Consider the following 27,570-nt stretch of genomic DNA (forward strand, 5'->3'; position numbering starts at 1 on the left):
CGCTGCTAGGAGCGGTGAGCGACGGAATGTTTGTATGCAATATAAGTAGACAATGTGCACAGTTTTTTGTGGCCTAAGAACGGCGCTCGACGTCCTGAGCTGCCTTTCAGCAGCGGTCATCGGGCCGTGGCGCCGCCAGCGCGCCAAAGACGCGCGGTAAGCCCCTGCGTGAGCTATCGTGGGTCCCCCACCTAACTATTTTATCGTTTGTTTTTCCCGCTGCACTTCAACTTGTGGGCGCTCTTACAGCCACTGCACATGACCGGCGCACCGGTCCGACTCCCACACAGCGCCACCGCCTTGCGCGCCTCTTCCTCCCAGAAATGCCAGGTGCCTTGTCCGGGCGTGTCTTCCGCTGCTTCAAGACCCTCGAGCGCCTGGGCGACAAGATCACTGGCTTTGCTGGGCCCTGGTTTGTTGCACTCGCCTGGATACTACTCACCTATGGCGTCCTGTGCTTCCTCGATGTCGTCCTTCCAACTCTGTCAGCGCCAATCCTGACGATACCGTTATGCATGTTGCTTGTGGCGAACATGCTGGGTAACTACTACTGGGCGTGCTTTATGCCTCCGGGAGTGGTGGGGGATGAGGTAGCAAGGCGGCGGCCGTGGATGTATGCGAGGAAGAAGCGGGGGGATCCAGTGATGAGGAGGAACTTTGCGGTCACGACGGCGCAATGTACGATGTGCAAGCGGTGCAGGAAGAACAGGCCGGAGGTGCGTGGACTATGACTTTCAATCAAGGCTTTGACGCTTACTCAATATCTGTAGCGCGCGCACCATTGCCGCATATGCGGCAAATGCATCCTGAAGTACGATCATCATTGTCCTGTGAGCCTCCGTCATCGAACAAGCAATGATTCCTCTTGACAGTAATGCAGTGTAAGACGCTGCCCCTCCATTACTCCTGCACACATCTCACCCCGAAGTCAAGGGATTAACCAATGCGTTGGCATAAACAATGAGCGCTACTTCATCCTCTTCATGTGCGCGTCTGCCCTACACATCCTACTTCGTGCTCACATCTAACAGGGCATACCTTGTGATATGCTCTGGCATATTCGCTCTCACCGCATGGAGAGCGGTGCTGATCGCCTTGGGCGTTGAGCTTGTGAGCCCCCTTTGTTTCCGTCCACATTCCCAGTCTAACTCATGTCCTTCCAGCGTCCTTTCAAGGCCACGATTGTCAGCCAGACGCTGTTTGTGCTGATCTATATATTGGCTGTCGTGCTCAGCCTATGCGTCGCTGTGATGTGTGCATACCACCTTCACTTGGTCTGCTCAGGCGAAACCACTGTGGAGTCGATGGACTTTGCTGAGTATCGGAAGGCGCGGGTACGCGTCCTCTTCGTGTGCCATACGATGCCTTATACTGACCTCCACGTAGCCATTTCAGAACTCATATGATCTAGGGTAGGTCCCAGCATACTGTAACTCGACAGTGTCGCTCACGACGAGGCAGATGGAGAACCAATCTGAAGCTATTTTTCAACGTCGGTGATTGTGGAGAGTAGTGCGTCATGATCCTATCCCTCTACCCCGCAGCTCGCTCACCTGCTGCCCCATGTGTAGCCCTTGGTACTCGCTCCTTCTCCCCCTCATAGTCGACCCGTACACCAATGGCTATGAGTGGGCTCGTCGACCGGGCTGCGAGAACGGACACCTAGGTATCGAACACGGCGAAGAACTCACGGACGAGGACGACGTAGAGCAATGACATGTATCATAACCGATCTGCACATCGATGACTTGCGATCTCCGCAAGTATCCCTTGACGTTTTACTTCTTCTATCCACCCCGGTCTTCTGAAGTCCCTTCCCCGGGCCACAGCAGGCCTCTTCCGTCGACAGATTCTATCACCGAGCTGTCAGCCTCGAGCGCGTGGGTCGACCGTGGGTCCATGTGAAGGTAACGTGTCTAGCGGCCATTCATCTCTCTCTCAAGGCTGGCAACCGTCGCCATCCGCCGCCGCCGGCAGCTCAATCACGCCGCACGCGCTCCCAGCGTCCGTCCGGTTTCCCGACCGAATCCACACCGAAGCAGATGTTTCCACAAGAAACATGGGCCTGATGGGAAAGCCGCCCGCCGAGAGCAAAAGGGTCCGTGACGACAGCGTCCAGCCGCCCAGCGCCTGCTTGCGTCCTGCCTTCACCCGCGTCGACCGCCCCCGCCTTTTCGCTTGCTTGTATTTTTATTATTCGCTTTCGCTTTCGCTCCCCCCTTTCCTCTTCCCCCTCCTCACTTCCCCCTCTCGCAAAGCTGGCCTTTGAGGACTCGCAGGAGCAGCAAGCATGAGTCCGTGGAACGATGCTACCAAGTTCATGCGCATCGTGAGTCGCGGATGATTGGCAGGTCCTTTTAAGTGGGGCTGACAGCGGCGTTAGGCCGCGCTGGCGATCTTCGTCTACGACTGGGCGCTTACGCTCCCGGGCGAGATACGGATGTGTGAGTAGGCCGCGTTCCCCACCGTCCTACGCGTTCTGACCCTCTGCAGATCGGCGGCAGCGCTCGATAACGCGCATGAGCACTGCGTGTCTCATGCTCATTCTCGTGCGGGTAAGTCTCCGCGTCCCCTGCTGCGCTGATCCCTCCCTCCCTCTCCTGTCCATCACACGCCCTGTCCATCATTCGCTCATGACGGCGCGCAGTACCTCGGCCTCATAGCGCTGGTCACCAACTTCATCGGCTTCTTCGCGCACTTCTTCGTCGAGCTGCCCAAGAACGCGCCGTACGATGCCTGCCGCAGCTACTTCCGCGTCATGCCGATCATGCAGTGCTTCGCGTCCTGGGCGAGCCACGCCGTCTTCGTCGTGCGGGTGCGTGTCTTCCGCTGCCAGGGGTCCATCTTGGGCCCTACTGCTCGTCGCCATCGATGCTTACCTGCGCGTCGTGTAACAGACGGTAGCGATCTGCGACCTCAAACGCACGGGGACGATCGCCCTGAGCGCGCTCGCAGCCGTTGTGTCCGGCGTCGAGATCTTCGCGCAGCTATACTCGTTCTACAAGTTCGACGTCGGCTCGTCCGGGAACTGCCTCCTGCAGTACAGCGATGACCACAACCTGAGCTACCTGTACTATCTCGTGCGTGACCCTCCCAGTGCCGTCCGCGACGTTCGCCCTGATCGGCATTTGCAGGCGTCGACCATCTTTGACGTGGTGATTGTCGTGCTCACGTACCGCGGCTTGGCTGTCAAGCACTTCAGCCGCAGTCAGGGAAACAACGACGGCTCGACGCCCGCGTTCAATGATGTTCTGTGGAACTCGTCGATGCTCTACTTCGCCGTGACCACGTTCTTCAACATCCTCAACCTCTGTTTCTACGCGTACTACGGGAACAGTAACGCGACCGTCCTTGGCGCGATGGGGATTGCGTTCACGAGCATGATGAGCGCGCGTGTCAGTGAGTCGCAAGCAAGTTGATCAGAGGGGCGCGGATGCTGATACGTTGTCTGCGCAGTCCTCGACCTGCACAGTTACGTGCACCGGCCGACGACGTCGTTCCAGATCAGCGGGCTGAGGTCGAACGAGCAGGGATCCATGAGCAGGACTTCCGGGGTACCTTACCAGGTTCGAGACTCTTTCCTACTACGACTGCGGAACCGTATATGCTGACCCTCTCCTGCACAGGCCAAGGGCACCTTCAACGGCTCCGACCAGTTCATCAGCGACAGCAAGATGCGCGACTCCGGCATCGGCGTGTTCCGCACCGTGGAGACCACCGAGTACTCCTACGACTCTGGCCGCAGGGTGCGCGACAGCGTGGTTTGAGGCGGCGCCCGGTAATCCCGTTCTCACCATCGCCCATCTCTTCCCACCTCGCCTTCGCCACCCATGCGCCTAGCTCATTACACGTGATCCTTGCCGTCTTCCTCTCTTGGTGCGCCCTTCCAGCGAAAGGGTCGTTCCGCGAAGGGATGGGATCTGGCACAATCCGAGTACTCAAAAGCGCGGACACTCCACGGACATCCTGGTTACCTACGCCGCGAGCGGCTACGGTCCTCCAGTTCCTTGCCCCCATCGTCCCACTTTGCATGTACATACTGTACTACACCTTGCAGTGTACATACACGGTACCCGCCCCGGGTTTCGTCGTCTGCGACGGCGGCCCGTCCCCTCGTTCACGATCCCCTAATTATTATTTTTACTTTATTTTCGCAACGCTCTTTTGTCCCACTTTTCCTCGGACTCGTTTGCTCTCCGGCTGGCTGCGATCTTCACTTTGCTTCTCGATACTGGATCTCAACTCATTTTCCCCTTTCTCCCACTTCACCTGCAATCATCCCCCCTTCCTGCCATCCAGTCACGTTTATTCGCACTGTCCAATTGCTTTTACACATCCTACTTACAGGCGGTACAGGCAGCTTCCTAGTGAAGCAATCACAGAGGTCCCCTCAGGTGGACGTCAAGCACCATTTTCAAGTAAAACTTGCAGCTAGGCTGAGTGGATACTGAGGTAAAGTGCCATTTCTACGTGCGAGCTTCTTCAAGATGGTCAGGGAAGGAAAGGAAGCAACGAGACTTACCTGACATGGTAATCTTTTGATGTTGAGACCTTATGGTCAGCCCCTCTGACTCGCGAAGAGATCCAGTCCGTACGCAGGGAGCGCGATCACATGACATGTTCGACTCAGTCGCGCCCGCCCTGCGATCCTCCCAAGGTAGTACTTACGAGCGTAAACGTGTATGGATGCGCCTCAGTTCAGTCTGTATTGATCCAGAGAAAAGTGACTCACACCAAAGCAGTTCCTTACGATCACCAAAGTCTTCAAAGTCCCTAAGCAAGCCCGAAAAAGGAGAGAGAAGAAGGAATGCTATTGTCCATGTCATGACCTCCACATTGTGTCCGTAGGCGCATAGGTATTCCCTCGCATAGCAACAGGTATGTAGCAGTCACACACAAACAAGATTCTACAGAACGTACAGTATTACTGCGTCGTCGTCGCCACTGGTGTAGCTAGTCGGCACCAGCGTAGCCAGTCGGCACCAGCGTAGCGAGTCGGCACCAGTGTAGCGTAGGTACGCGCCACTAGTATAGGCTGCCTATCACCAGTGTATCCATTCACCATACATATTCGGGCGCTCGCCGCGTATGTACGATTCGAAAGTCCTTTTGAGCACGGTCGACCAGTCGAGGTCCCGCTTGTCGTCCCACACGCTGTCCTCTTTGTCGTCTCTAGTGTTGGCGCCGCTCTCCGCGCGCGCGGCCTCCCGTGCGGCGCGCTCGCTGGCGGCGAATCGTGGTCCCAGGTCCGGCCAGTTTCTCGATGGGTCGAAAGGTTTCCACCTGCAAGGGGGTAAGCAAAGAAAGTACGCATCCGATCGAGCAGTCACTCACCAGAAATTGTGGAAGTGATACGAATATGCCCCCCTGAAGAAGCCCTCAAAGCCAAGCGCCTGCGGTGCCGCGCTGTCCCTTGCCGGCGTCTCAAAGAAGTTCGCAAACTCCTCGAAGTACGGCTGCGGCGGCCGGTCCCGCTGGTAGTACTCCGTGTTCAGCCACGCCGAATCAAACAGTGCGTCTGGCAGCCGTAGGAGCAGGCCCTCCGTCTGCGCGTCCGCCGTGTACCGTGAGACGCTCATGGGGTGGAAGTCGAGCCCGTTCTTGAGCGCGGTGCGGAAGAGGAAGGTGCCGAGCGCGGAGTTCTTGTGCATGCGGAGGACAGCGGTGTTGTACTTGGGTAATCGCGACCAGCGATAGGCGAATGCGCCCTTCCAGCCCCAGAGCTCCTCCCAGTCGCGCAGGAAGATGGTGTCCGCGTCGAGGTAGATGCCGCCGAAGCGGTGGCACAGGACGAAGCGCGCCATATCCGAGAGGATGACGGACAACCGGTCGTATTCGGACGATGACTTGGAGCCTAACCGATTGAGCATGTCGTTCTCGTCCTTCGTCGTCGTTGCTGCCGCCGTGCCATTGACATCCGCCACACTCTCCTCCTGCTGTTGCTTCTGCGGCACGTTGATGATGTGTCCGCCGGAGTTGAAAAGCGTATCGCGGAGTGCGCGCCATTCGGTCTTGAGCTCGGGAACGCCATCCAGCTGCTCCGTTGTGTTCCACAGCTTAAACTGGATGACGTCCTTGAACCGCGGGTGCAGGAAGGGTGCTGCCCATGGGCTCGCCTTTAGCTGGTCGTACATATCGCGAAGCGCGGAGGGGTTATGTACCGCGGCAGCCGGACCGGGATTGATCCACAGCCAGAACTGGGGACGGCAGACGCGCGCATCCGCTGGCCAGTCCTTGAGGTGGATGCCCGTGTTCTGCGTGAAGAGGAAGGAGAGCAGCGCAAGATACGGCTTGTCGGTGAACGGTCCGGTCCAGAACATGTGGAACAGACGCGGGTTCTCGGGATCGCAGGGCTCAGGCAAGAGCGCAGAGGGCTTGTGCTGGAGGGTGGGTGGCAATCGGAGCGACGTCTCCCACTCTGCGTCCGCCTTCTTCTCCAGTCCGGCGTTCGGATCGGGGGCGTGCTCGGTAGTGATCTCTCGGTGGATCGGGTTCGGCAAATACGTCTTCATGTCGATCCCATCTGTCGAGTTCTCTGCCGTCTCGACGTAGATGTACTTCCAGTCGTCCATGTTCCCCCGCCGCACGCGCTTGCCATTATCGAGGCCGCCGCCTAATCTGAGCACTTCCAAGCAGTCGCGGACGTACTGTGGGAGATAGTATGATTACGACCAGGCGGCAGAAAATCGGGGCTCGCGCGTACCTTGTTTTCGGAAAAATCGCAGTACTTCATGACGATGTCCATATCCGCCGCGCTGCCGGGCACAGGCCGCGGCGGGTAGGCAACATTGGGAGGGGCGGCCTGGATATCAAGGTAAACGCGCTTGTACCCAACTCCGAGCGTGTCCGTGTCCGCGCTAGTGGTGACGACGTTTGGCGGTGGGCGGTATCGCGAGGGAGGGGGTTTGCTGCCCTGTGCGGGCAACGCAGGATTCAGCGGCTCGTCTTTCAGTCCAATCTGGCGGGGAACTAGTGCAACGAGGCGGTGTCAGTTTTGCGCGAGATGAGACACGAAACTGGCCACGCACTGCTGCGCCGGCTGGGGTAGTGGCCCGAGGCGATCTCCCACTCCCAAATTCGCTGGAGGTGCTCGCGCTGGAAGACGAGCGTTGAGGGATCACCCTCCTGGACGGGCTGCCACGGCTGCGCCCAGTCGTTATTCTTGTGCGGTTTGCGCGTGAGGATGATGAGGGTGAAGAGCGCGGCGACGAGCGCGCAGCAGAGCAGGATTGGCCCCCTTCTTCGCCCGTTCCGTGGAAGGCGCATCTGTTGTAGGCGGGAGGTGTTGGGAATGAGGACGCGGAGGGCGCGGTCGGGAACGCCGGGGATCCTCAGCAGAATGGGACGCGTCCAGGGCGGTTGGGCACTGCGGATGAGTTTCTCCTTCTCCTTGACGGACGAATTCATGGGCAGCATCATACGCGCGGCATAGAATGGGCTGGACGATGATAAGCGGTGGCAGAGGAGGAGGACGCGGCGGTCAATGACAACAATAAATTAAGAGGGCAGGACGTGTGGCGTGGCTGTGCTATTCGCAGATGGGAAGGAAACATTCCGATCCCCGCGCGGACTGACTGCGCGCTGATTGCATCCCCCACGCCCTCCCGTCTCCTGGTCAGCGCCCCACCGCATAATGTAAACAGCGATTCTAGTGGTACAAACAAGTACAACAACAGCGACAGCGATCCCTCTATGCCTGCGATTTCTTCTGAATGTTCTTCGGCAATTCTCGCACGAACGGCAGGAACTCGCGCCCTTGCATGTATGGGCGCAAAGGGGGAGGGATGACGAGGCCCTGATCGGTCGATAAATATAAACGCGAAGCAACGGTGTAAGAAATACGGCGTGCGCACCTCAGGCGTCTGCCAGTTCTCCACGAGACAGCACAGAGCACGCTCGGTAGCGCACAATGTACCGTTCAGCATGTGTACGTACACCTTACGGGTCTGATCCTGCTTCTTCAGCCCGCAGCGCACCTCCAATCGTCGTGCCTCTGGCAGAAGGAATTCAGCGTGCAACTACTTCGCGGCTGAAACAGATGACTCACGGTAGTCAGTGCAGTTCGAGCAGGAGACCAGCTCCTTGTACTCCTTTTGGAAGGGGAAGTATGCCTCAAGGTCGTACTTCTGCGCGGCAGCAAGGTTGAGCGCGCCAGACACAATCGCCACGACGCGATAACGCAGGCCTAAGCTCTGGTAGAACTCCTCGCTGTTGCCAATCATTGTGTCGAACATCTCCCAGCTCTTCGCTGGGTCCGTGATGCAGAACTGCTCAACCTTCTCGAACTGGTGGACGCGGAAGATGCCCCACATATCGCGGCCAGCGGCACCCGCCTCCTTGCGGAAGCACGTCGAGTAACCAGCGTACATCCTGGGCAGCTGCGTCTCCGGGCTCTCGAACCATTCATCGGAGTGCAAGACCGAAATAGGCTGTTCAGAGGTGGCGATGAGGTACTTCTCATCGTCGTCCGCGATGACCTGTGCGCCGCAGATCAGAAATGCGCGATGGTGTTCCGCTCGGAAAACTGACCTTGTAGAGTTCCTCGTCGAACTGGTCAAGCTGTGCGGTCTTTGCCATCTGCTCCTTGTTCATAAAGAATGGCGGCTGGATTTTCCGGTAGCTCTTGCTGCGCAGGAAGTCGAGGCCGTACGAGATGAGCGCTTGGTTGAGATCGACGCCATCGCCAGTGAGGTAGTATCCCCGGTGACCGGAGACCTTGACACCTAATCACTGTCGGTAACGGAGATCACACCGCACACTACGACGCACCTCTCTCAAGGTCCATAGCATCGAGACGCAGGAGCACTTCGTGATGTGCGAGGATACCGGGCCGAGCAGGGGGCTCGTCTGTCTCGCCAGAGGGGAACCAAGTGCGGACGGTGACATTGTCGTCCTGTGAACCTTGAGCATGTGAGACTATGGGGAACTCCGCCTTGCGCACCTCAGTTTGGCTGACGGGGACGTTCTTGCCCACAATGTTGCCGACACCGCGCGCTTTCTTCTTGAGGAGTATCTCAAAGTCTTTCGATTCCTGCTTCTTCGCCGCGACCTTCTGATCCAGCTCCTTCTTCTGCGCGACCAGATCGTCTGCGTTCTCTTTTGCCTGACCGATCGTAAGTACGCGCTCGTCGTACATTGTAAATCAACGCACCTTCTTCTTCTGCCCGATCTCCTTCTGCAGTGCGTTCACCTGCTTCGCGAGATTGTTCGCCTCGAAGTCGACTGCGATGACCATAAGTGGGTGTCCATCTCAGTAGCAGGGACACGCACTCTTCACCCAGTCCTGGTACATCTGGATGACCTCGTCGACTAACTCGACCGAGTGCCCGCGCTTGCGCTGCGACTCGCGGATCTCCTCAGCATTGCCCCCCTTGCTGTCAATGAAGTGCAGAACGTCGAGCGTCATGATTGTTGTAGGTTCTGGGTGATGTTGAACGAGGGAACCTAAACGCGATCGGCTGTACTGATGATGACTCGATCGATAGATAGTGATGGCCGCAGAATTATTCTTTACTTCCGTCGGACGGAGGCTGACTCTCGATCGCAGTAGAGTCGAGCGAAATGTACGACGTTGAGACTGAAGGAGACCTCTGCCCAATTTCGATAACGTCGCGCACCGTGAAGTTGGGAAGCAAGCGTTTTGTGGCGCAAATGGTAGCGAGTCTGGACGTGCACGTGACTAATTTAAGTACACCGGGACAGGCGGCGGGCATCTCTTTTCTTAAGCCACCATCTAAAAAGTGAGAGACCGCCTCCCCATCTCCCCGACCACTTTTCACTCACCTGTACTTTAGATCAAAGACTTCACAAGTTTCATTGGCCTCGGTTTTCTTCTTCTTTCTTGATTCTCTGTGCGTTGCCATCGCCGTCCCTCGTGTTCCATTCCGCTCATCCCCTTCTCCTCACAGAAATTCAATTGCAGTAACGACGGAACATCTGTACTACACATAGAAAAAGGCAAAATGTCCACCCCCGTTGTCGAAAACGTCCCCCAGCCCGTTCCCGAGCAGGTCGCCGCCGCGGCCCCACCTCCCCTCGGCTACGCCGCCAGTGCCCCCACTCATGGCGCCAACACCGCCACCTCAGCTAGCTTGTACGTCGGAGAGCTCGACCCGACCGTCACCGAGTCCATGCTCTTCGAAATTTTCAACATGATCGGGCCTGTGGCGAGGTGCGTGCGATGCGCGCGTGCATCGTACACTGTGCTGACCCAGATCCAGCATCCGCGTGTGTCGCGATGCGGTGACGCGCCGCTCCCTCGGCTACGCGTACGTCAACTATTTGAACGCCGCCGACGGTACGTAGACGCGTGCAAACTGGCCGTTCATCGATCGTTGACGACGCGCAGGTGAGCGCGCTCTGGAGCAGCTGAACTACTCCAGCATCAAGAACCGCCCTTGGTACGTGCGATCTGGCCCGCCGATGGGCGTGTCTGACCCTCGTGCAGCCGCATCATGTGGTCCCAGCGCGACCCGGCCCTGCGCAAGACTGGCCAGGGCAACATTTTCATCAAGAACCTTGACGAGCAGATTGACAACAAGGTGGGTGGGGCGCAGCCGATGTACCGACTAAGTCTTACGTCGAGTTCAGGCCCTGCACGACACGTTTGCGGCGTTCGGTAACGTCCTCTCGTGCAAGGTCGCTACCGACGAGCACGGCAACTCCAAGGGCTACGGCTTCGTCCACTACGAGACGGCCGAGGCGGCCGAGAACGCCATCAAGTCCGTCAATGGCATGTTGCTCAACGACAAGAAGGTGTACGTCGGCCCGCACATCTCGCGCAAGGTAAGCAACATGACGAGTCCATGTGGCGCAAGCTCATCATCCTCTAGGAGCGCCAGTCGAAGATCGACGAGATGCGCGCGCACTTCACGAACCTCTACGTGAAGAACATAGACCCCGAGGTCACTGACGAGGAATTTGAGAACCTCTTCAAGCAGTACGGCCAGGTTCAGTCGTCGCTGCTCAAGCGCGATGACCAGGGTCGCAACCTCGGCTTCGGCTTCGTTAACTTCGAAACTCACGAGGAGGCGCAGAAGGCCGTCGACGCCCTGCACGAGTCCGACTTCCATGGGCGCAAGCTCTACGTCGCTCGCGCGCAGAAGAAGGCAGAGCGCGAAGCCGAGCTCCGCAAGCAGTACGACCAGGCGCGTCAGGAGCGCATGAACAAATACCAGGGCGTCAACCTGTACATCAAGAACCTCGAGGACGACGTCGACGACGAGAAGCTGCGCGCCGAGTTCGAGCCCTTCGGCACGATCACCTCTTGCCGCGTCATGCGCGACGAGCGCGGCAAGTCCAAGGGCTTCGGCTTCGTCTGCTACAGTGCCCCCGATGAGGCGACCAAGGCCGTCGCGGAGATGAACAACAAGATGATCGGCTCGAAGCCGCTGTACGTGTCGCTCGCGCAGCGCAAGGAGATCCGCCGGCAGCAGCTCGAGAGCCAGATCGCGCAGCGTCAGCAGCTGCGCATGCAGCAGGTCGCCGTGCAGGGCGGCTACATGGGCGGCCCCATGTACTACCCGCCCCCTGGCCCCTACGGCGCGCCACAGGGTCGCGGCATGATGGGCTACGGCCAGCCCGCGATGATGCCGCCCCGTCCGCGCTACCCGCCGCAAACGGGTGGCATGCCCATCCCTGCGCCATACGGTCAGGCGCCGCCCCCTCCTCAGGGCTACCCTGTGCCGCCTGCAGGCCGCGGTGCGCCTCGCGCCAACGGTGCCCCTGCGCCTACGTCGCCTGTTGCGGGTCGTGCTCATACGCGTCCCCAGGGTAAGGGTCCGGGAAGTCCCAAGCGTGCGGCTGCCCCCGCCCAGGCGATGCCCGCGCCTCAGCCCACGGAGCCCGGTCAGATCAACATGGCCGCCTTCAACTCCGTCTCTCCCATGGAGCAGAAGCAGATGCTCGGCGAGGTCATCTACATCAAGATTGCGCCGTGAGTGTCGATTGTTGCGTGCCGTAAAGACTCCGCTGACTGAGACCTTTCAGTCAACAGCCTGAGCTCGCCGGTAAGATCACCGGTATGCTCCTGGAGATGGACAACCAGGAGCTGCTCACGCTCCTCGATTCGCCCGAGGCGTTGACAGGCAAGGTCAACGAGGCCCTCAGCGTCCTCCAGGACTTCACGAAGTAAACGTTGTAATCGTATGTATTCAGGGTTCGTGTTCGGCGGGGACATTGGTTGGCTGGGTAATTGGTGCGCCCGAGGCCCCCATCGCGCGCACCACGGGGACATCGACTCCACTGGGATACACGGCTGTCTGTCCCATCCACTCTTTTAGACAATCTATGCCTTCATGCTATCTATGTGTTGTGTTGACAAAAGTATGGCTCGAGGATGAACAGGTTCCATTGGCCTTCGTACGCGCAGGTGAGTGTGATCCAATTCTACCTTTCCATCGACTAGTTACTTCCTTGGCTTCTCATACACGACGTCGAGCTCGAAGACCCGAAGGTCCCTCGCGGTAACGTACTTTGCCACCTCGTCACGCCATGGTGTGCTTATCGCTGTCTTTAGCTCCTGCGTCTCCGCGAATCCGCCCATCGAAAACTCGTGCACCGCCAGATACTTGTAGTGCGGCTCGCCGCCAGGCAGCGCACCATGCGACTTCCCACTGACAAGCGTATATCGCCTCCCACGCAGCCAGCCCGGAACCTTCTCCAGGAGGACCAGATGCTCCTCGTCATACCACTTGTTGAACTCCTCCTCGCCCTCCGGCTTCACATCCATCCACACCGCCAGGACGAACTTCCCTGGCAGTTGCTCCGCCGTCGTGGACGGGTGCGTGCGTGACGAGAGCGGCCGGTATAGCCGGCGTGCACCAAACTCGAGCTTCTGGAGGATGTCTTTCTCGTTCTCGGACCCCTGGGCGACGACGGCTTGATATGCATCCCCGTTGGCGACGTCCTCCGATGTGAGGTCGTAAAGGGTGAGCCAGGAGGGCTTCTTGCCGTCTGTGGCCTTCCATCGTGCGGCAGTGAGAAAGCCATCGATGGTAAGCCGGCGCGGACCATGCTCGTTGTTGTACCAATCTGAATGGCTTGTTCAGACAGAGTGTTCGAAGTTCAATATCAACTACGTACCGATGTAGCGATCGAAATCAATCTCAGAGCCTGGCTCTTGCAAGATGACAACCAGGGGAAGAGGTTTCGTGATCTCTGACATTGCTCGGAATGTGATGCGAGGAGATTGGCAGTGCTGATATTGTGGACTGTTGGAGGATCTTCGACCCTATATACCTGCTATATCGGCGACCGAAACGGAGCGGAGGGAATGCTTGAGCCGGGCTGACGAACGAACTTACAGAGCAGATGAGTAAGTGACGTCCGGTTGAGTTCGTGTGCGACTGCGAGCGAGAAACACGTGATCCGGTCATAAAGCACCCACAACTGGCCGGCAAATGCCGCAATTCTAGTTTTCTGCCACCACAATCGCAAGAAGACGGAAACAGCGCTAAGTACCTTTCTCTGTACTAATTTGCGGTACTTAACCAGTAACAGGTATTCTACAACCGACTGGTAATCCTCTCGTACACAATGTCACGCTCGAACAGACGCAGGTCCTTGCCAGTAATATGCTCCACTACCTTCTCCATCCATGGGGTATTTTGCGACGCCTTTAGCTCCTTCGTCTCCATAAACCCTCCCTCCGAGAACTGATGCAGAGCGAGAAAGTGATACTCTGGTCTGCCCTCGGGATGCACCCCAAGCGAATCATCACCCGAGATTGTGTACAGCCGCCCGCAAAGCCACCCGGGAACCTTCTCAAGCATCGGCATGTGCTCTCCCTCGTACCAATCGACAAACATCTCCTTCTTCCCCAGCTCTACAGCGACCCAAACGGCAAGGAGGTGCTTTCCCGGTAGCTGCTGGGGCGTCGTGGATGGGTGCGTGCTCGACAAGAGAGGTTTACAGTACTGGGCAGGGCGGCCTCCACTCGGCGAGAGCTGATGAAGGATGCTTTGCTCCGAGCCAAAATCGACGCGCGAGGCGACATTCGAAGTGATGTCGTATAGAGTGAGATGGGTGGGCTCCAGGTCGTCTGTTGCCTTCCAGCGTGTGCCACTCAGAGCACCGAGTGCTTTCTCGTGCGCCCCATGGACCCCGCTCTCTTTTTTTACCGTGATGAGTCGATATCCCTTCGAGTAGAACACGGATGCTCACCATCATAGCGCCAAGATGGCCCGTCCAGGATGGCAATAATAGGAAGGGGCATCGAGTTCAGTTCAGTTCTCTTCTCTTCTTGCGTTGCGACACCCGGGTCGCCGAAGGAATGACCAAAGCTGCGTAACCCAAGCGGAAGGGAGCGCAGACAAGGCTGCAATCATCGAGCGTACTTAAGTACTGCAGCACCCGAGGCGGCTGCGAGTAGGCATAGCATGGGCTTGAGGTAGTGCATATTTTGTACAGACGTCGTTCGACCATTGGCATGCGCAAGCGACCATCGTACGCGCGAGCGAGGTGCGCCGATACGATCTCTGCCTTTTCGCGTTACGGGACACCACCCGTCACGTCGCTTTCACCCTCCACGTCCTCCGTTTGTCCTCCGCGAGCCGAGTCCTGCCTTGTGCCCATAAAATTCCCGATCAGAATCTTCAGAACTTTTGCAGATTCGTCTGACAGCCGCAACACCGAGCAAGCACTTTCCAGGAAACTCGGAACACGGTCAATGACATCGGAACACTGGAGTCTGTTTGCCGGCAAGCCCCCGATGCCTGTCAAACCGGCGCGAGGTTCTCGACGAGTCGACATTGAGTTGATTGTGGACAGCGCCGAGCGGGCTGCGGACAGGGCGTCTGGGATAGCGGACAAGGACGACGGGCGCCGGGATGGCATACAGGAGTTGAAAGAGGGGGCTGGGCTACTTGGCGAAAACGGCCGCTGGCGGGGGAATAGCGGACTCCTCGCGGCTCGCGGATTCGACGAAACACATGGCGCGGCGTCAGATTGAGAAGATAGGCAGAACATGTCGGACGGCGGCAGATTGGGGGACACGTTGCGCGGCGGTGGCAGATCGAACGTCCACGTTGCACGATGCGGGGCGCGGAGGGAAATTGGGAAGGTGATCAACAAACACAGAGAAAAGATGAGAGCTCGGAACCTTCAGCCGCAGAACCGTACTTCCAGGGAGCTTTGCAGGTATGGGAAGCACCAGAGCCGCGCACCCAGTATCGGTACCATATACCTGGAAGCCAAGATCCTTACTTCCAAGCCGTAATTCCAAGTGCACATCCCAGCGATCTCACTGGACGCTTGCGCGGCCCGGCGTCCACTTGCCACTTTGGGGCGCAATAACACGAGTTCCGGCCCACGCACGCGTCGCGCGAGGACAGGAGCTTCGGGGTGAGAGGTTGGTGAGATGTCGCGAGCTTCGCGATCGGGCGCGCTGACAGGACAAGGGCTTCGGGCGCCGTTACACGAGTTCCGACGTGGTGGCACGAGGTCCGTCGGCGCCCGCCTGCTCACTTCGGGGTCAATAGACCACTTCGGGGTGAACAGAACGCGGGGACTGGGCGGAGAACAAGAGTGGAAAATTAGATTCAAGTAAGAAATACACAAGTGCACACCTTCTCTGATCCCTCGAACGCGAAGGCTTTGATCTCGCCAGCGGAGGGCTCTGATGCCCCCAGTGCGAGGGCTCGCACTTCAATATACAGTATAATGAAGCAGGCACGCCCGTCAGGGAAGGGACGGACCATTGGGTGCACCGATGGGAACAAGATGAGAGGGCGCCGACGCGCGGGCAGTCCATCGAGTGGCGGGAACCGGACGATCGCGAGGTGAGAACATCGGGACCAGAGGGTGAGCGTACTGACAATGGGACAACGTGGGTAAGAACGACGGGGACCGGGACAGGAGCGTGGCGAGAACGCGATCCGAGACAAGAGCTCAAGAACGCACCATCGAGTGGGAAGAAACGGGCCAACTATGCGCAGAGTGGGCGCTGTTTGAGGTCTGCGGGCAGGATGATAGGGTAGGGTGAAGATATGTACGCCCGCCGGTGTGAAGATACCTTCGCCGGGATGAAGACACGTAGGCTCGCCGGGCTGAAGATACCCGAGCACTCGATGTACGCCCGGTGTTGAAATGAGCAGACGACCTCGAGCCCTGTCGCCCTCACACACCTTCACACACGCCCTGTTTGTGGGCCCTGCTCGCCACAACTCCGGATAGGGCATGAGCAAGCTTGGCTTCAGTCGTACGATGCAAAGTGGGCGGGAGTGTCGATGGTCTCATCGAAATGAAGGGTTTGTAGAGTGCAAGCAACCAAAAGGATGAAGCTGTAGCTTCGAAAGGTTGCAGTTGATAAGAAGCTTCAGGCTGGCCGAAATGATAGAAGGCTGGCTGGAAAGGAAGCTTCAAAGTGACTGTGAAAGAAGCATAGCTGACCGAGAACATGGAAAGCCTGGCTGAGAACGATATTTGAGCGGGCCGGGAACCACTGGGAACTCTTTGCCAAGCTCGTCCATTGACCCTTGACGCAGAAGGTTTCGCTTGACGGAGAAGGTTTCGTGGGTCCTTCTTTGCCAGATCCACGTACGAGAAGCAAGAGGGACCGCACGGGCGGCGCAGGCGTGGCACGCACGGAACGGATATGAGCGAATCGCATGCGACGCGAAACTCAGGCAGTACGGTGCGCGGTACTCACCCGCATAGCAGGCGGTCAACACGGCACCAACAGACGGTCAACACGGCATCTGAGGTCTTCTGCAGAACCCTGAGCGTACGCGTCATCCACAAGATCTGTGCAGGAGTCCGGGTCCGCGTTATGTACACGGGCGCACAAGCGTGCACTGGAAAAGGCCCGGCAGCGGCTTCCGGTAGGCAGCCAGCGGCGTGGCCACCGCATACCAGCGTCAGGACAAACCGCTGGACTCCAGCGGAAGGCTCGGCGGGATCCCACAAGCGAACAAAGCCGCGCCCTTTCCAGCGCCCGATCGTGGGAGCGCTGGAGTCTGCCTGAGAAGCCCGCCCCAGCTGAAGTGCGGGACTTAGGCAAATTTCGATGGTGCTCCTTACTTGACCGCAACCACCATGTCCGCCCACTCAAAGTCAGTGCGCCGCCCATTCGGCCGCTTTCTGCGTATTGCAGCGGCAAGGTGTGTGATCGTTCGGTGTGGCCCTCGGTGTCTTCGCTCGGCCGTGCGCGCTCGCTTCACTGTAGTGCGCGAGGTCGTTCGTTGAGGGAAGACGGGTGCGCTTGACGAGGTCGGGCTAGCAAGCCCACGAGCGCTGCCGGCGTCCAGCTTCGTATTCGAGTACCTACAGCCACCATAGCATCCTCCCTTCCTGTATTACTATGGATGTATGCGTCTTTTGCAAGGCAACTAGAGGAGGCGCGTCGATGAGGAGCACAAAGAACAGCAGCATAAGTGGCAGGGCGGGCGTGCGCAGGCGCGCTTCGGAGGTCGCCCGAGCGTCCTCTTTGGGCAGGTGGGGCGTGTGGAGCATCCGCTGGAAGGCCACCGGTAGCTAACGCAGGGGTCCGCTGGCTTGTTCTGACAGTTGCGGGCCGCTGGTATTCCGCCCAGGCATTTCCGGTGCGCGAGTGTATCGCGGTGTACCCACCGGATATCTGGTGTCGCATGCAGTGGGGAGAAGATGGCAAGCGGTGGGGACGAGTCGAAGCGGCGGGGCCAAGGAAACATCAGAAGAGCTCGGATGAACCAGAGAAATCTTTTGCGCGGGGCTGGCGCGAGATTAACCGGTGGGGATGAGATGGATTATGAAAGGACATGGACGTGTGTAAAGACGAGGACGTAGCAGGTGACTCACACCTATCGTCCGCCCCAGGTCCGCCTGTGGATGTTTGGGGCGCGACAGAAAGCCTATAGGGCGCGAAGGAGGGGGACCGGAGACGTACAGAGTCCGACTAAAGATCACATCAATCAAGCAGTAGCGTCCTCTTCAGTACGCGAAGGCTGCGCTCATTACTGCTCAATTGTTAGCGCACATGGGCTTCATGAAGACTTACTATCTTGCATAACTGTGGCGGCCATCGATGAACGCCGAGTGGGAAGTGGTGTGCGGCGGCGAGGGTGTCTGCCATCGGTGGACACGGGCTGTATGGGTGACAAAGCGCGGATACGGGAAGGCGACGTAAGTGACTCACAGCCTCTCGTCCTTGTTGACTGTTGCTCGCGCCGCCGCTTCCATCAGCGTGCCCGCGAATGAGTAGTAATTTCGAGCACAATTGGGGGGAGCGGTCGTCATGAATGCCGACGGATCGTCGTCCGAGGGGCGACGAACGCTGACGACGAGCGTACCGAGGCTTGGGGCGTCGTGCAGCGCAACGGCGAGGCAATACAATGGGTGAGCGCTAGACCACACGATACGGGAAAGGCGGTAACGCCCACAGCCAGGCACGTGGAACAAGAAGAGAGTTCATGGTTGACCTTCACAACGGGATGAACGGGCACCGAGGTACGCAGCAGCCGTCCATATGCTGGGGAATGCAGCGATATGAAGGGGGGATGGGTGTGGTTAGGAGGAAATGGGCGGGATATTGCACTCGAGGACGTCGAGAGCAAGCCACAATCAGTGCCGCTCGCCGCCCGGGCCGAGGGCGCAGTGGAAGTTGATGTCCCCATTCGGACGATCTCCATTGTTTCAGAAATGCAAATTCCATGTCAAAGTGATGGGATCAGTACTGGATCGTCCTGCCGGGTCGGTCAGGTTCTTACAAGAAGGCCGTCCAATTTTCATGTCATCCGGCATGAACAACGTTCACCGTTGTTCGGATTCGACCGCCGCCCGAATCTCTACCCCGTAGCCCCTCTCTTATTGTTGTCTGTCGCGTGTTGACGCGCGAGCGGCGCGTCTTGTCACAGTTCACATTTCCCTCCCGCATACCCACCGGACACGCACCGTCTTTCCTTCCCTCACCGTCCCCACAGGATCCCCCACGATGTCCCCTCTCGCCTCGAGCTCCTCCATGAAGGCCCTGCGCACGCGAGCCTCCGCGGGGTCCGTCAGCAACCACCCATCTGCAACTGCCGCGCGGCGGGATTCGCAGGAGAATACACTGACAGTTCCGTCCGAACCTCAATCGGAGTGGTCGACGAAGCGGAGCCGAATACCGTCCTTCTTTGCGCGCTCTCGCAAGAAGTCCACCGGTGAGGCCATCTCGGACACGGACAGTCATCTCTCCAGCGCAGGCGCGAACAGAGACGTGGGCGCAACCAGCGAAGGGTGCGTGACGCGTAGTCGATCGCTGCGCGTATGTGTACTAACGCGTTCGGCAGACGACCCTCTCTTGCTACCAGCATTGACACACGATCTTTACACCACACGCACACCGACGAGCAGCCCTCGCACTCGAGACGCATCCTGCACCTCCTCAGCACCAAGCGCACGCACAAGAAGGACAAGCCGTCAAACGAGCCCCCGCCAGACCTGCCCGGCCCCAGCACGAAGCCTGCGGAGAGGAAAGCCATGCAGCCGTCCATCACGGTCTCCTTGTCCCCCGATAACCTCCACGAATACCAGGATCTGTTCACCCGCGCGTCCGCCGAGGAGAGCTATCCCACGCCCACGCCCAGCCCCTCGACGACGAGCAGATCAGGCTCACATGCCTCAGAAGACGACTCCGTCACACCACGTCAGTCCAACGATCTTCAGTCGCGCGGGGGGACGCTCACGGAAGCAGAGACGTCCTCGGTGCGCCGGGCGAGCGCGAAGCGGCGGCTGCGCCCCAGCGACGCGGGCGACTACTCGGACTCTGGCGTCGAGTCCAGCCCTGCGACGCCCTCCAGTAATCGCAGCATCTCACGTGATTCCACCGACTACAAACGTCGCACCTGGGGGTCCGCGTTGTCCGCGGACGAGTCGAGCAGCATTACGACGACGACGCGCAGGCATCGAGGCAGCTCTGCGCTGACTCTGCCACGCTCGACGCCCCCGCCGAACATCCCGCTGCCGCTTCCCCCACGAAGCCGCGCAGGATCCGCGGGGCCATCCCTATCGTCGCCGAGATCCTCATCAAGCTCAAACACGACAAATTCGAGCAATCGTGTGCGCACAAACACCGTCAGCACCCTGGGCACTCAACATTCGAGTTCCTTATCCCAACACCAATCCACTCCTTCCACATCCCCTCCCTCATCCCCTCTTTCCCCTCACTTTGGTCCCAAGCCCCTCCTGCTGTCGCACGACCAGCCCTTCCCCTCGCAGGATGCCCTGGACATCGACAACGCTTCAGCTGCAGAATTGCGCGAAGCGCTTGTCAGGCAGAATAAACGATATGACGAACTGGTCAACCACCTCCGCCATGTGATCGACACGCACACAACGGAAAAGGCGGCCCTTGAGAAAAAGGTGTCGTCTTTGACGCGTGAAGTGTCACGAAAGGACAAGGAGATCAAGGGTTTGACTTGGGTCATCGTAAATGGGCCGGGCTCAGACTCGCCGCGAACTCCGTCTACACCCCGATCACCGACTGCGCGGTCACCATCGCCGACCTCCCTATCGAGCAAGAAATTGCGCGTACGGCAGGAGGAGAACGACTCTGGGGCGGAGTCGTACGCGACCTCTGGGACGGAGGCGCGCACAGACTCGGCATGGGAAGGGCCATCGGGTGCCTCGGGTGCGGAGTCTTCGACTTCGACTTCCTTCCTGCATGGACGCATACGAACGCACCGGAAGCCGCCAAGCTACCTGCAAGCGGCTCCGAGTAGCGGTAGCGGCCTACCCCTCGCAAGAAGCGCGTCCGTCGCCAGCATGTCGAGCGCAGCACGCAGCACCACTCGCAGCACCCGCGCGGAGTCTACCACATCCTCCTCCCCAGGACTTTCCTCCATACCCGAAGCCGTATCGAGCAGATCGGCAATACCCCTCCGCATGCCCTCGATGACGAAGGTCTCGAGCGCAAAGGACCGCGAGCGCGAGCGCGAAAAGGAGAAGGAGAAGGCCCGCCAGGCGCGCATCGCGCAGCGCCTCGCGTCGACGCCGACCCCCGCCTCCGCCTACGCAGCCAACTTGCGGACCGGCCGCTCCCCCTCGATCGCCCAGGTGCTCGACAAGGACAAGGACCGGTGACGCTGACGGTGAAATATTTGGGCCCAGTCCTCCCTCTTCTACTTTTGATCACATATCTTCGACCTTCCTTTCGCAACAACGTGATCACCAACACTACGGTGGCGACCCAGCGCGGGTGGGCGCCGATGGGCGGCCCACGGCGCACCCGCGACCAGACGCTTCCGGCGCTGCGCGCTGACGGGACCGGCTGTACATACCCCGCCACGACCGGCTGTGCATACCCTGCCGCGGCCCGGCGCGCGCCAACTAGCACTTCTTGCTGCTGGGCGCGCGGGCAAAACGGACTGTGTACTCGACTGCATTGCATTGAACGACCTGTCTATTATCTGACTGCTGCCTGCCTGTATCGCTGACGCGCACGCCGCGCGCGCGTGCACGTACTTATGCTAGGTACGCCCAGTAATTCGTTGCTTACTATCCTTATTACTCTTCTGGAACATTACCACCTTGTTGAATGCTGCGTACGTACACAGAAGTCCTCAATATAATGTTGTTAATACTTGCGGTGCGAGCGGCGAGGCGTGTTGACAAGCGAAGGCTGGAGTCCGGAAGGCGGTGAAGGTGCTTTATGGCCATGTCACCGGGACTTGCCGAACTCAATCGACCAAATATTTGTCCGTCCAACATCCTTCTCTCGACCGTCATTGTTGATCCTGAACCTTTGCTGGACGGACGGCGGGCGCACTAAGCCTAGCGCATGCTGTTCCTATGCCCTCGAAGATTCCGCGTGTTATCTTGCTGCTAAGCCGACTAGCCCCGCATGTCTGATCTGCGGCTAGCACCCACGCGTCCTCAAAGAATTACGTCTCTGCCCTCAACTCTACCTCCCTGCTCGCTTGACGCCTGTCCTCAAAACGCTCGTCATTGCCTCTCCTGCTGCGCCGACCCATCCCGCTCTAGAGTCTCAGGCGGCGTCTCACGTCACGCTACACGGCGGCTTCGATCAAACATCTGTTGCGGGCCACCCCACGGTCCAAACCGCGCTCACGGTGCTGATGCCCATCGCATAGGTATCAACGCACTCACTGTGATGGGAACCCGTCCTGACTTTGCTCCTGCTCCCACCATTGCGCGCGCAGTGCGGCTGTGAAGAGGAAGGAACTGCGCACGAGCGAGCATGCTGTCGTCCCTCATCTCGTACCGGCCGAAGAAGAGAGCGAAGGGCCAAGGGGGCAGCGGGCGATCGCCGTTCGTCACTCATCAGCGCGATGGGTCCTCCGGGCATCCGTACGCGGCCCCGGAGCTGGCGGTTCAGGAGGAGAGGGAGAGCGCGGAGACAGAGGGCGCAGGCAGTCCAAGATCGCATTCGACAGCGCATATGCTCTCGTCACCGGTCGCGAAGCTTAGCCTCGATCTCTCGAATAGTCCCCTAGCGGAGCACTTTCCAGATCATCTGTGGAACGAGAGAAGGGAGCGCGAGCAGGAGGGCAACACTGAAGACGAGGCATCGGTGGTGTCGACATCGGAGGAAGTAGTTGCAAGTTTGGAAGCAATGACGGTGCGTGCGCCACTCTCCTCCCTGCTTTCCGTGCTGAAGATCTCCTACAGGCCTCGACCTTCGTCAACATTCCTCCTCATCTCCTGCAACCCGACAAACCCTCTCCCTCCCCTATCCGAATACCCCCTTCGATCGACAATAACAAGAATGAGACTCCGGACCCAAATTCGAGCTCTGCACCCACACTGCTTCCGCCAGGCTCTCCTGTAGAAGACGCAGCCTCCGTCAAATCCGGCGTCACACTCGCGCGCGCCCTGTTCTCCAACTCCTTCGCCCTGTCGGACAGCGAGCGACACGCAAGTGCATCATCCTCTGTGCTGACGCGCCACGACTCCGCTACCCTCGCACCCGGCGAGCATCCGCTGAATGCTGCGCAAGGTGGCAACACTGGAGTTGGAGGGGGTCAGCCGCGGCAGTTACACTCGCGATCATCATCAGGCCTCGTTGCGCCACCAGTCCCGCCTGTGCCACCTCTGCCAGCTGCGATCTCAGCGCCTGCTGCGTTGTCAATGTCTGGCGTTCCATCGCCCCCTCCTACATCACCACTCCCGGCTGTGCCACCTCGATCTACGATCCCGCCTCACCTCGTGCAGCGCGCGACGCAAGCGACGTCGTCGTCAGCGCCTGCAGCATCACCGCAAAGACATGCTACCTCTCCTTCAGGACGCGCTACTTCGCCGAGACCTGATACTGCAATTTCGCCACGACTCGGAGGATACCATGCATCATCACAAGCCGACAACGCGTCTCTACCAATATCACCCCGCCGTTTCGCGACCTCACCCCTCGGCGTGGAAGTACCGCCCGCACCGCCCATGCCACCGGATCCTGAGCTTCTCTTCTCGCAGATCTCGGGAATCCTGTCGCCCCCGACGTCCTACGCGGGGAGCAGCCGGGCACAGTCGATGCTGAGCAGTCGGACGCAGTCCTGGACGAGTAGGACGGACTCGTGGCAGAGCAGTGCGGCGCAGAGCCCTGTGCCTCGTACAGAGGATGGCGGCACTGGGCCGCAAAGTAATGGAGCGCATTCGGGGGACAGCAACGGAAGGCACTCAAAGGACAGCAAATCGCCCTCCGAGCGAAGCGGAATGACATCCGGCAGCGCATATAGTCAGTCTTCTCCCTCGGGGAACGCGTCCGACGAGGAGGAGCCGACGCTGTCGTTTGGGCGGGGCAGCCAGGATACGCATGGAACGCGTAGCCCGTGGACGGATGAGACGCCGTCGACGACGCCTTTGCCGCCCATGTCCCCCAGACGGACAGAGATGTCTCCCATTCGCCCTGATCGATCCGCTAGCAGGTCGGGTCCTTCCATTGCGTCTTCGGAGGAGAAGGAGGTACGAGGGCGACAGCCCTTCGAGGGCATCGGTCCCGCCGTGTTCGCGGCTCCAGTTCAGCGCGCCACGGTGGCTCGGGCTTCGCTGGTGAAGGTTGATAATCCGCAAGTGGAGGCAAAGTCTGAGGGGTCGGGCGAAAGTGATGAGCGTGCAGCAAGCGCAGGCTCCACGCCGCCCATCATGCCTCGCTCGAAGCCACCCGCTCTGGGACCCGTGAAGCCGACGTTCACCGAAATTGTGGCACGCATGGAGTTCCGCCCGACCTTCACGCCGATCTCGGAGGAGGGCTCTTTGCTGAGCCTGAAGTCATTGTCACAAGTAGCGACACCCTTGACCGCGGACAATGGAACGTCGTGGGACGCCGACGCTACGTTGGCAGGATTAGCAGCGGAACGTGATCGAGAACGACTGCTGCGCGATTCTTTCGAGCTTCCTCCTATATCGCCTCGCAGGTATTTCCCGCCAGATTTACCCCGCCGGCAGTCGCATTCCTCGACCTCTGCGGAATCCGCGTCGTCTTCGAGGGGGCCCTCTTCGCCTCGCGGTTCCGTGTCTTCGGGGATCATATCACCGATCTTTGGGACGTCAGCGATACCTCTGGATGGTGAGTATAAGGATGCTTCTGTGTGATAGGCTTTTCTTCTTCTCTTCCCATCCACTCGTCGCGTTCTCCTGATCCGTCTCGTACATTACTGCATACTTCCTCCGGAAGCGCACCAGAACTTACTGACAAATGCCAGGTCGCCTCGATGTTAAGCGCAAGCGCGAGTCTATGGCGTTAGGTCACGGCCGCGTTCTTAGCACATCGTCTCTGCTCCCTATCAGTGATCGACCAACCTCCCAGGTGTGCTTCCGTCGTGCATCATCACGAGACGCACCATACTGATCACCGACGACTCCGTTACAGCTAATGCGCTCGGGGTCGGTCCCACAAAACCATGGTCCTAGTACGCAGAGTCGAAGTCCGTCCGTACCCGCTCCCGCCCGCCAGCGGTCGGTCACGGTCGCGGGTGTGATGAAGGAGCGACTAGAGGGTCAATCACTGAGCTCAGTGACTTCAGCGAGCGAAGCGGGAGCATCGGGGATGACTGTGGAACAGCGGAAGCGCTCGACCACTATCGGCCACCTGCCACCTGTACCTACCACTAAGCCACCGCCTTTACCTGGTGGTCTAGGAGAAAGCGCAGGACTTCGCTCGTCGAGCGTTGGGCAGCCGCCTTCCCGCCCCGTACCAGGCCCTCCTCAGCCTGCACCCTTGCGACCCTCGAGAAGCGAGTTTCGGCGCAGCAGAAGTATCTCGTCTGACAGCCGACCTGGAACTTCTCCCGGGTCCCTACCTCTTCGCATCGATGTACAGCAAAGAGCACCTGCGCGACCCGCTACCGCTGAAGGAGGGACAGGATACGCTAACTTCTGGGACGGACCACACTCCACTCGACACGCAGTTCTTCAAAAAGCGCTTCCTTCGATCCCGCAAGAGGTGTCCCCTGCGGCATCTCCCGTGAAGGACAATGACCAAACTGCGACAAGCATGTTCCAGGAAGTGGTCGTGCCTACACGAGCAGCAGGGGACCTGCACGGCTTCAGCCCTTCATTGCCCGTCTTCCGACGCTCTGAGGAGATTGCTGACGACCAATCGCGTTCGCACTCTCCTGAAAGTCCAGCCCGAGAAGAAGCTACCACTCAGGCCGCCGCACCTTCGGTTTCCGAACAACCCTCCAGCAGATTGACTGGGGCTTTGCCAGCCCCGTCTCCTCTGCGCATTCCTTCTTTGGTCAGGCGGCCTGCTGTGTCCAATGCTTCGGTGACTTCGCCTCGGATGGGCAGCCCACGCACCCCGCGTCTTCCTTCCGGGCCACGGCCAGCACCGGCATCGCCCGTGCACCCAACTCCTGTCGTACAGGATAGTCCTGTCGTCCAAAGAGGGGCAGGTGCGCGGTCGCCAAGTCGCCCTCGACCAGAACTAGGTATCACAATAGGTTCGCACTCTACATCCTCATTAGCGACATCCTACCCTTCGCCACCGCCTCCACCTTCGATCCCACCTCCGCCACCGCCTGTGACAACGACTTCGCCCCTACTACCGTCGCAATTACCTCCATCCTCTGCTGCCCCTGCTGTTGCAACCACGGTGGCGCACGTTCGGGCACCCAGTGATTCCACGCATAGCGAGGATGTGAAAAGTCCCGCATCGACGGAGGCTCCGGCTGTACGCAGTCTTCCTGCCCCTCCTGGTGCTATACCCGAATACGCTCTTCACGACGGTTCACGTCCCAACCATCACAGCTACCGCAGCGAATCACCCTCAGGGCAGTCTGTGCTCGGCTCTCCACCGCCATACCACGTTGTATGCTGGGACTGCCAGCCTCCGCAGGACGAGCAGGATGAGCAGAGGCATCACACTCAACAAGGTCAGGCTGAGCCGCCGCCCAACAACGCCAATGAGGCTCGTCCATTGCCCTCTACGGCGTCTACTGAAGGTTCCTTCCGTCGCGTACGTGTGCGGCCACCGCTTCCGGCAGGGCCGCGGATGCCTAGTATACGCCGTCGTGCAGATACTCTGCCTAGCAGCGGTTCTCGACGCCGTCGCCTGCGCTCATCGGCCGAAGCAAACGACGCCGTGCTTCACAGCCCAGTGAGCAGAATATCGTCGAACAGGTGGCCTGCATACACGCTCGACGGTGCCAAACTGGTGTTCACATCCGAGCAGCTCCAGTCTACGGTGTCGCAGGCTATCCGTCACTCCGCGCAGGCGTCGTCAATCCGCCTTCTTCGCCCGGAAGATGTCGAGACCAGAATTCCCACCGAACTCAGCAGACTGGAGGAACGGCGGATCGATATCAAGGCACAATTTGCGTCCTTGAAGCGTGCTCGGGACCAGACGCTGTCCTCGTTGTCTTCGATGTTCAGCAGCACGGAAGCGCAGGGTTCCGGGTCGCAGCATGTGCAAGAACTGCGCAATGTTTCTGCTCGCCTGGACAAGCTCTGCGAGGACCTGCACACCACCGGCGAGCGTATCGCCGAGCTCAGGTCTCTCCTCGCTGCTCATCAAAGCAGTGCTTTGTCGGTCGCCTTGCGCAAGCTGAATAGTAGCTTCCAGCGGCGGTGCGCGGAGCTGAACCGGGAACGCGAACATGCTCGGGAATTGGAGGCGGAGAGAGATGAGGCGTGGCAGCATGCCAGTGCAGTCGCGAAGGAGCTCGACGAGATGTGCGTGAAGGTGGAAGGCTCAACGCCTGGGTCGAGTCGGCGGTCGAGCAGGGTGATTGCGTCGCGGAAGAGTAGCCTGCGAGTATCAAGGGCAGGGCTTCGTCCTTCGAGTAGCAGTCGCCGGACGAGCACCATATCATCTGGGGCGAAGTCTGGATATTCGTCCGACAGCGATGGCATCCCGCCTGTGCCGCGCCTCCCTGGTCGGTCCTCTCTATCACCTACTGCAGGTCGAAGACCAAGGGTATGTGCACAAAGCCTACATTTCGGTGTATATGTATTCTGACTACTTCTGCAGGCGCTATCCGACGGTGCTATAGGACATAGGCAGCAGCGCAAGCTTGACGCGAGCGCGCCCATATGGAAGCATGACCGTCGGGTTCGCTCGCGGTCAGTACCTCCACGAGCATCGCTGGCCGCTGGAGAGATAGACATGAGGTCCTACCAGTTATCTTGAAGGGCGTACTCACGACATCGCAGCAATAGTCA

At 59.2% G+C, this 27,570-nt stretch overlaps 12 protein-coding genes across 12 annotated transcripts; 6 read left to right on the top strand and 6 right to left on the bottom strand.

The window, feature by feature from the left end:
* Positions 1-320: 320 nt before the first annotated feature.
* On the top strand, positions 321-2,107 carry SCHCODRAFT_02628984 (zf-DHHC-domain-containing protein; the record flags this gene model as incomplete). Its single annotated transcript, XM_050345503.1, has 8 exons — positions 321-716; positions 771-831; positions 934-985; positions 1,032-1,110; positions 1,164-1,334; positions 1,387-1,412; positions 1,462-1,512; positions 1,572-2,107. The coding sequence occupies 8 exons, from the start codon at positions 324-326 to the stop codon at positions 1,714-1,716; spliced, it is 978 nt and encodes a 325-aa protein (XP_050199630.1). The 3' UTR covers positions 1,717-2,107.
* Positions 2,108-2,130: 23 nt separating this feature from the next.
* Positions 2,131-3,991, top strand: SCHCODRAFT_01190356 (uncharacterized protein). The gene is made up of 7 exons (XM_003031316.3): positions 2,131-2,329; positions 2,384-2,444; positions 2,494-2,555; positions 2,648-2,815; positions 2,898-3,399; positions 3,457-3,566; positions 3,627-3,991. Exons 1-7 carry the CDS (start codon positions 2,291-2,293, stop codon positions 3,765-3,767), a joined length of 1,083 nt encoding a protein of 360 aa, XP_003031362.1. The 5' UTR covers positions 2,131-2,290; the 3' UTR covers positions 3,768-3,991.
* Positions 3,992-4,792: 801 nt separating this feature from the next.
* Positions 4,793-6,648, bottom strand: SCHCODRAFT_02628989 (uncharacterized protein). The gene is made up of 2 exons (XM_003030915.2): positions 5,335-6,648; positions 4,793-5,283 (listed from the first exon to the last, which is right to left on the bottom strand). Exons 1-2 carry the CDS (start codon positions 6,570-6,572, stop codon positions 5,043-5,045), a joined length of 1,479 nt encoding a protein of 492 aa, XP_003030961.2. The 5' UTR covers positions 6,573-6,648; the 3' UTR covers positions 4,793-5,042.
* Positions 6,583-7,565, bottom strand: SCHCODRAFT_02318794 (uncharacterized protein). The gene is made up of 2 exons (XM_050342359.1): positions 7,029-7,565; positions 6,583-6,969 (listed from the first exon to the last, which is right to left on the bottom strand). Exons 1-2 carry the CDS (start codon positions 7,417-7,419, stop codon positions 6,614-6,616), a joined length of 747 nt encoding a protein of 248 aa, XP_050199631.1. The 5' UTR covers positions 7,420-7,565; the 3' UTR covers positions 6,583-6,613.
* Positions 7,566-7,690: 125 nt separating this feature from the next.
* Positions 7,691-9,406, bottom strand: SCHCODRAFT_02668755 (serine-tRNA ligase; the record flags this gene model as incomplete). The annotated part of the gene is made up of 8 exons (XM_003030914.2): positions 7,691-7,795; positions 7,854-7,993; positions 8,048-8,477; positions 8,530-8,723; positions 8,770-8,893; positions 8,942-9,103; positions 9,152-9,222; positions 9,271-9,406. 8 exons carry the CDS (start codon positions 9,404-9,406, stop codon positions 7,691-7,693), a joined length of 1,362 nt encoding a protein of 453 aa, XP_003030960.1.
* Positions 9,407-9,705: 299 nt separating this feature from the next.
* Positions 9,706-12,270, top strand: SCHCODRAFT_02318824 (polyadenylate binding protein). The gene is made up of 9 exons (XM_003031315.2): positions 9,706-9,740; positions 9,795-9,851; positions 9,909-10,171; positions 10,221-10,297; positions 10,349-10,400; positions 10,448-10,541; positions 10,591-10,785; positions 10,833-11,935; positions 11,989-12,270. Exons 3-9 carry the CDS (start codon positions 9,963-9,965, stop codon positions 12,131-12,133), a joined length of 1,875 nt encoding a protein of 624 aa, XP_003031361.1. The 5' UTR covers positions 9,706-9,740; positions 9,795-9,851; positions 9,909-9,962; the 3' UTR covers positions 12,134-12,270.
* A 22-nt stretch (positions 12,271-12,292) lies between these two features.
* On the bottom strand, positions 12,293-13,311 carry SCHCODRAFT_02544657 (uncharacterized protein). The gene is made up of 2 exons (XM_003030913.2): positions 13,084-13,311; positions 12,293-13,032 (listed from the first exon to the last, which is right to left on the bottom strand). The coding sequence occupies exons 1-2, from the start codon at positions 13,163-13,165 to the stop codon at positions 12,407-12,409; spliced, it is 708 nt and encodes a 235-aa protein (XP_003030959.1). The 5' UTR covers positions 13,166-13,311; the 3' UTR covers positions 12,293-12,406.
* A 64-nt stretch (positions 13,312-13,375) lies between these two features.
* Positions 13,376-14,398, bottom strand: SCHCODRAFT_01154339 (uncharacterized protein; the record flags this gene model as incomplete). Its single annotated transcript, XM_003030912.3, has 3 exons — positions 13,376-14,110; positions 14,164-14,282; positions 14,337-14,398. The coding sequence occupies 3 exons, from the start codon at positions 14,396-14,398 to the stop codon at positions 13,506-13,508; spliced, it is 786 nt and encodes a 261-aa protein (XP_003030958.1). The 3' UTR covers positions 13,376-13,505.
* Positions 14,164-15,045, top strand: SCHCODRAFT_02318842 (uncharacterized protein). Its single transcript, XM_050342360.1, has one exon. It carries the CDS (start codon positions 14,429-14,431, stop codon positions 14,948-14,950), a length of 522 nt encoding a protein of 173 aa, XP_050199632.1. The 5' UTR covers positions 14,164-14,428; the 3' UTR covers positions 14,951-15,045.
* A 2,089-nt stretch (positions 15,046-17,134) lies between these two features.
* Positions 17,135-17,794, bottom strand: SCHCODRAFT_02628999 (uncharacterized protein). The gene has a single exon (XM_050345504.1). The coding sequence runs from the start codon at positions 17,449-17,451 to the stop codon at positions 17,263-17,265; it is 189 nt and encodes a 62-aa protein (XP_050199633.1). The 5' UTR covers positions 17,452-17,794; the 3' UTR covers positions 17,135-17,262.
* Positions 17,795-18,907: 1,113 nt separating this feature from the next.
* SCHCODRAFT_02505106 (uncharacterized protein) lies at positions 18,908-21,036 on the top strand (the record flags this gene model as incomplete). Its single annotated transcript, XM_003031314.1, has 4 exons — positions 18,908-19,191; positions 19,245-20,013; positions 20,158-20,584; positions 20,786-21,036. 4 exons carry the CDS (start codon positions 18,908-18,910, stop codon positions 21,034-21,036), a joined length of 1,731 nt encoding a protein of 576 aa, XP_003031360.1.
* Positions 21,037-24,643: 3,607 nt separating this feature from the next.
* Positions 24,644-27,538, top strand: SCHCODRAFT_02506543 (uncharacterized protein; the record flags this gene model as incomplete). Its single annotated transcript, XM_050343178.1, has 3 exons — positions 24,644-24,715; positions 24,779-27,325; positions 27,380-27,538. 3 exons carry the CDS (start codon positions 24,644-24,646, stop codon positions 27,536-27,538), a joined length of 2,778 nt encoding a protein of 925 aa, XP_050199634.1.
* Positions 27,539-27,570: the final 32 nt, after the last annotated feature.

Source organism: Schizophyllum commune (assembly GCF_000143185.2).
Source record: "Schizophyllum commune H4-8 unplaced genomic scaffold SCHCOscaffold_7, whole genome shotgun sequence".
NCBI classification, from domain to species: Eukaryota; Fungi; Basidiomycota; class Agaricomycetes; order Agaricales; family Schizophyllaceae; genus Schizophyllum; species Schizophyllum commune.

Excerpts from the sequence above, each read along its gene's own strand:
- SCHCODRAFT_02544657 (XM_003030913.2), bottom strand. The coding sequence starts at position 13,165 with ATGTCAGAGATCACGAAACCTCTTCCCCTGGTTGTCATCTTGCAAGAG. Across the intron at positions 13,033-13,083 it reads TGATTTCGATCGCTACATCG|ATTGGTACAACAACGAGCAT; the intron begins GTACGTAGTTGA and ends CAAGCCATTCAG.
- SCHCODRAFT_02628989 (XM_003030915.2), bottom strand. The coding sequence starts at position 6,572 with ATGGACGACTGGAAGTACATCTACGTCGAGACGGCAGAGAACTCGACA. Across the intron at positions 5,284-5,334 it reads TATCACTTCCACAATTTCTG|GTGGAAACCTTTCGACCCAT; the intron begins GTGAGTGACTGC and ends ACCCCCTTGCAG.
- SCHCODRAFT_02318794 (XM_050342359.1), bottom strand. The coding sequence starts at position 7,419 with ATGATGCTGCCCATGAATTCGTCCGTCAAGGAGAAGGAGAAACTCATC. Across the intron at positions 6,970-7,028 it reads CTACCCCAGCCGGCGCAGCA|TTCCCCGCCAGATTGGACTG; the intron begins GTGCGTGGCCAG and ends TCGTTGCACTAG.
- SCHCODRAFT_01190356 (XM_003031316.3), top strand. The coding sequence starts at position 2,291 with ATGAGTCCGTGGAACGATGCTACCAAGTTCATGCGCATC. Across the intron at positions 2,330-2,383 it reads CTACCAAGTTCATGCGCATC|GCCGCGCTGGCGATCTTCGT; the intron begins GTGAGTCGCGGA and ends CAGCGGCGTTAG. Across the intron at positions 3,400-3,456 it reads CATGATGAGCGCGCGTGTCA|TCCTCGACCTGCACAGTTAC; the intron begins GTGAGTCGCAAG and ends TTGTCTGCGCAG.
- SCHCODRAFT_02318824 (XM_003031315.2), top strand. The coding sequence starts at position 9,963 with ATGTCCACCCCCGTTGTCGAAAACGTCCCCCAGCCCGTTCCCGAGCAG. Across the intron at positions 10,401-10,447 it reads AGCATCAAGAACCGCCCTTG|CCGCATCATGTGGTCCCAGC; the intron begins GTACGTGCGATC and ends ACCCTCGTGCAG. Across the intron at positions 10,786-10,832 it reads GCCCGCACATCTCGCGCAAG|GAGCGCCAGTCGAAGATCGA; the intron begins GTAAGCAACATG and ends ATCATCCTCTAG.
- SCHCODRAFT_02318842 (XM_050342360.1), top strand. The coding sequence starts at position 14,429 with ATGCGCAAGCGACCATCGTACGCGCGAGCGAGGTGCGCCGATACGATC.
- SCHCODRAFT_02628999 (XM_050345504.1), bottom strand. The coding sequence starts at position 17,451 with ATGCTCCACACGCCCCACCTGCCCAAAGAGGACGCTCGGGCGACCTCC.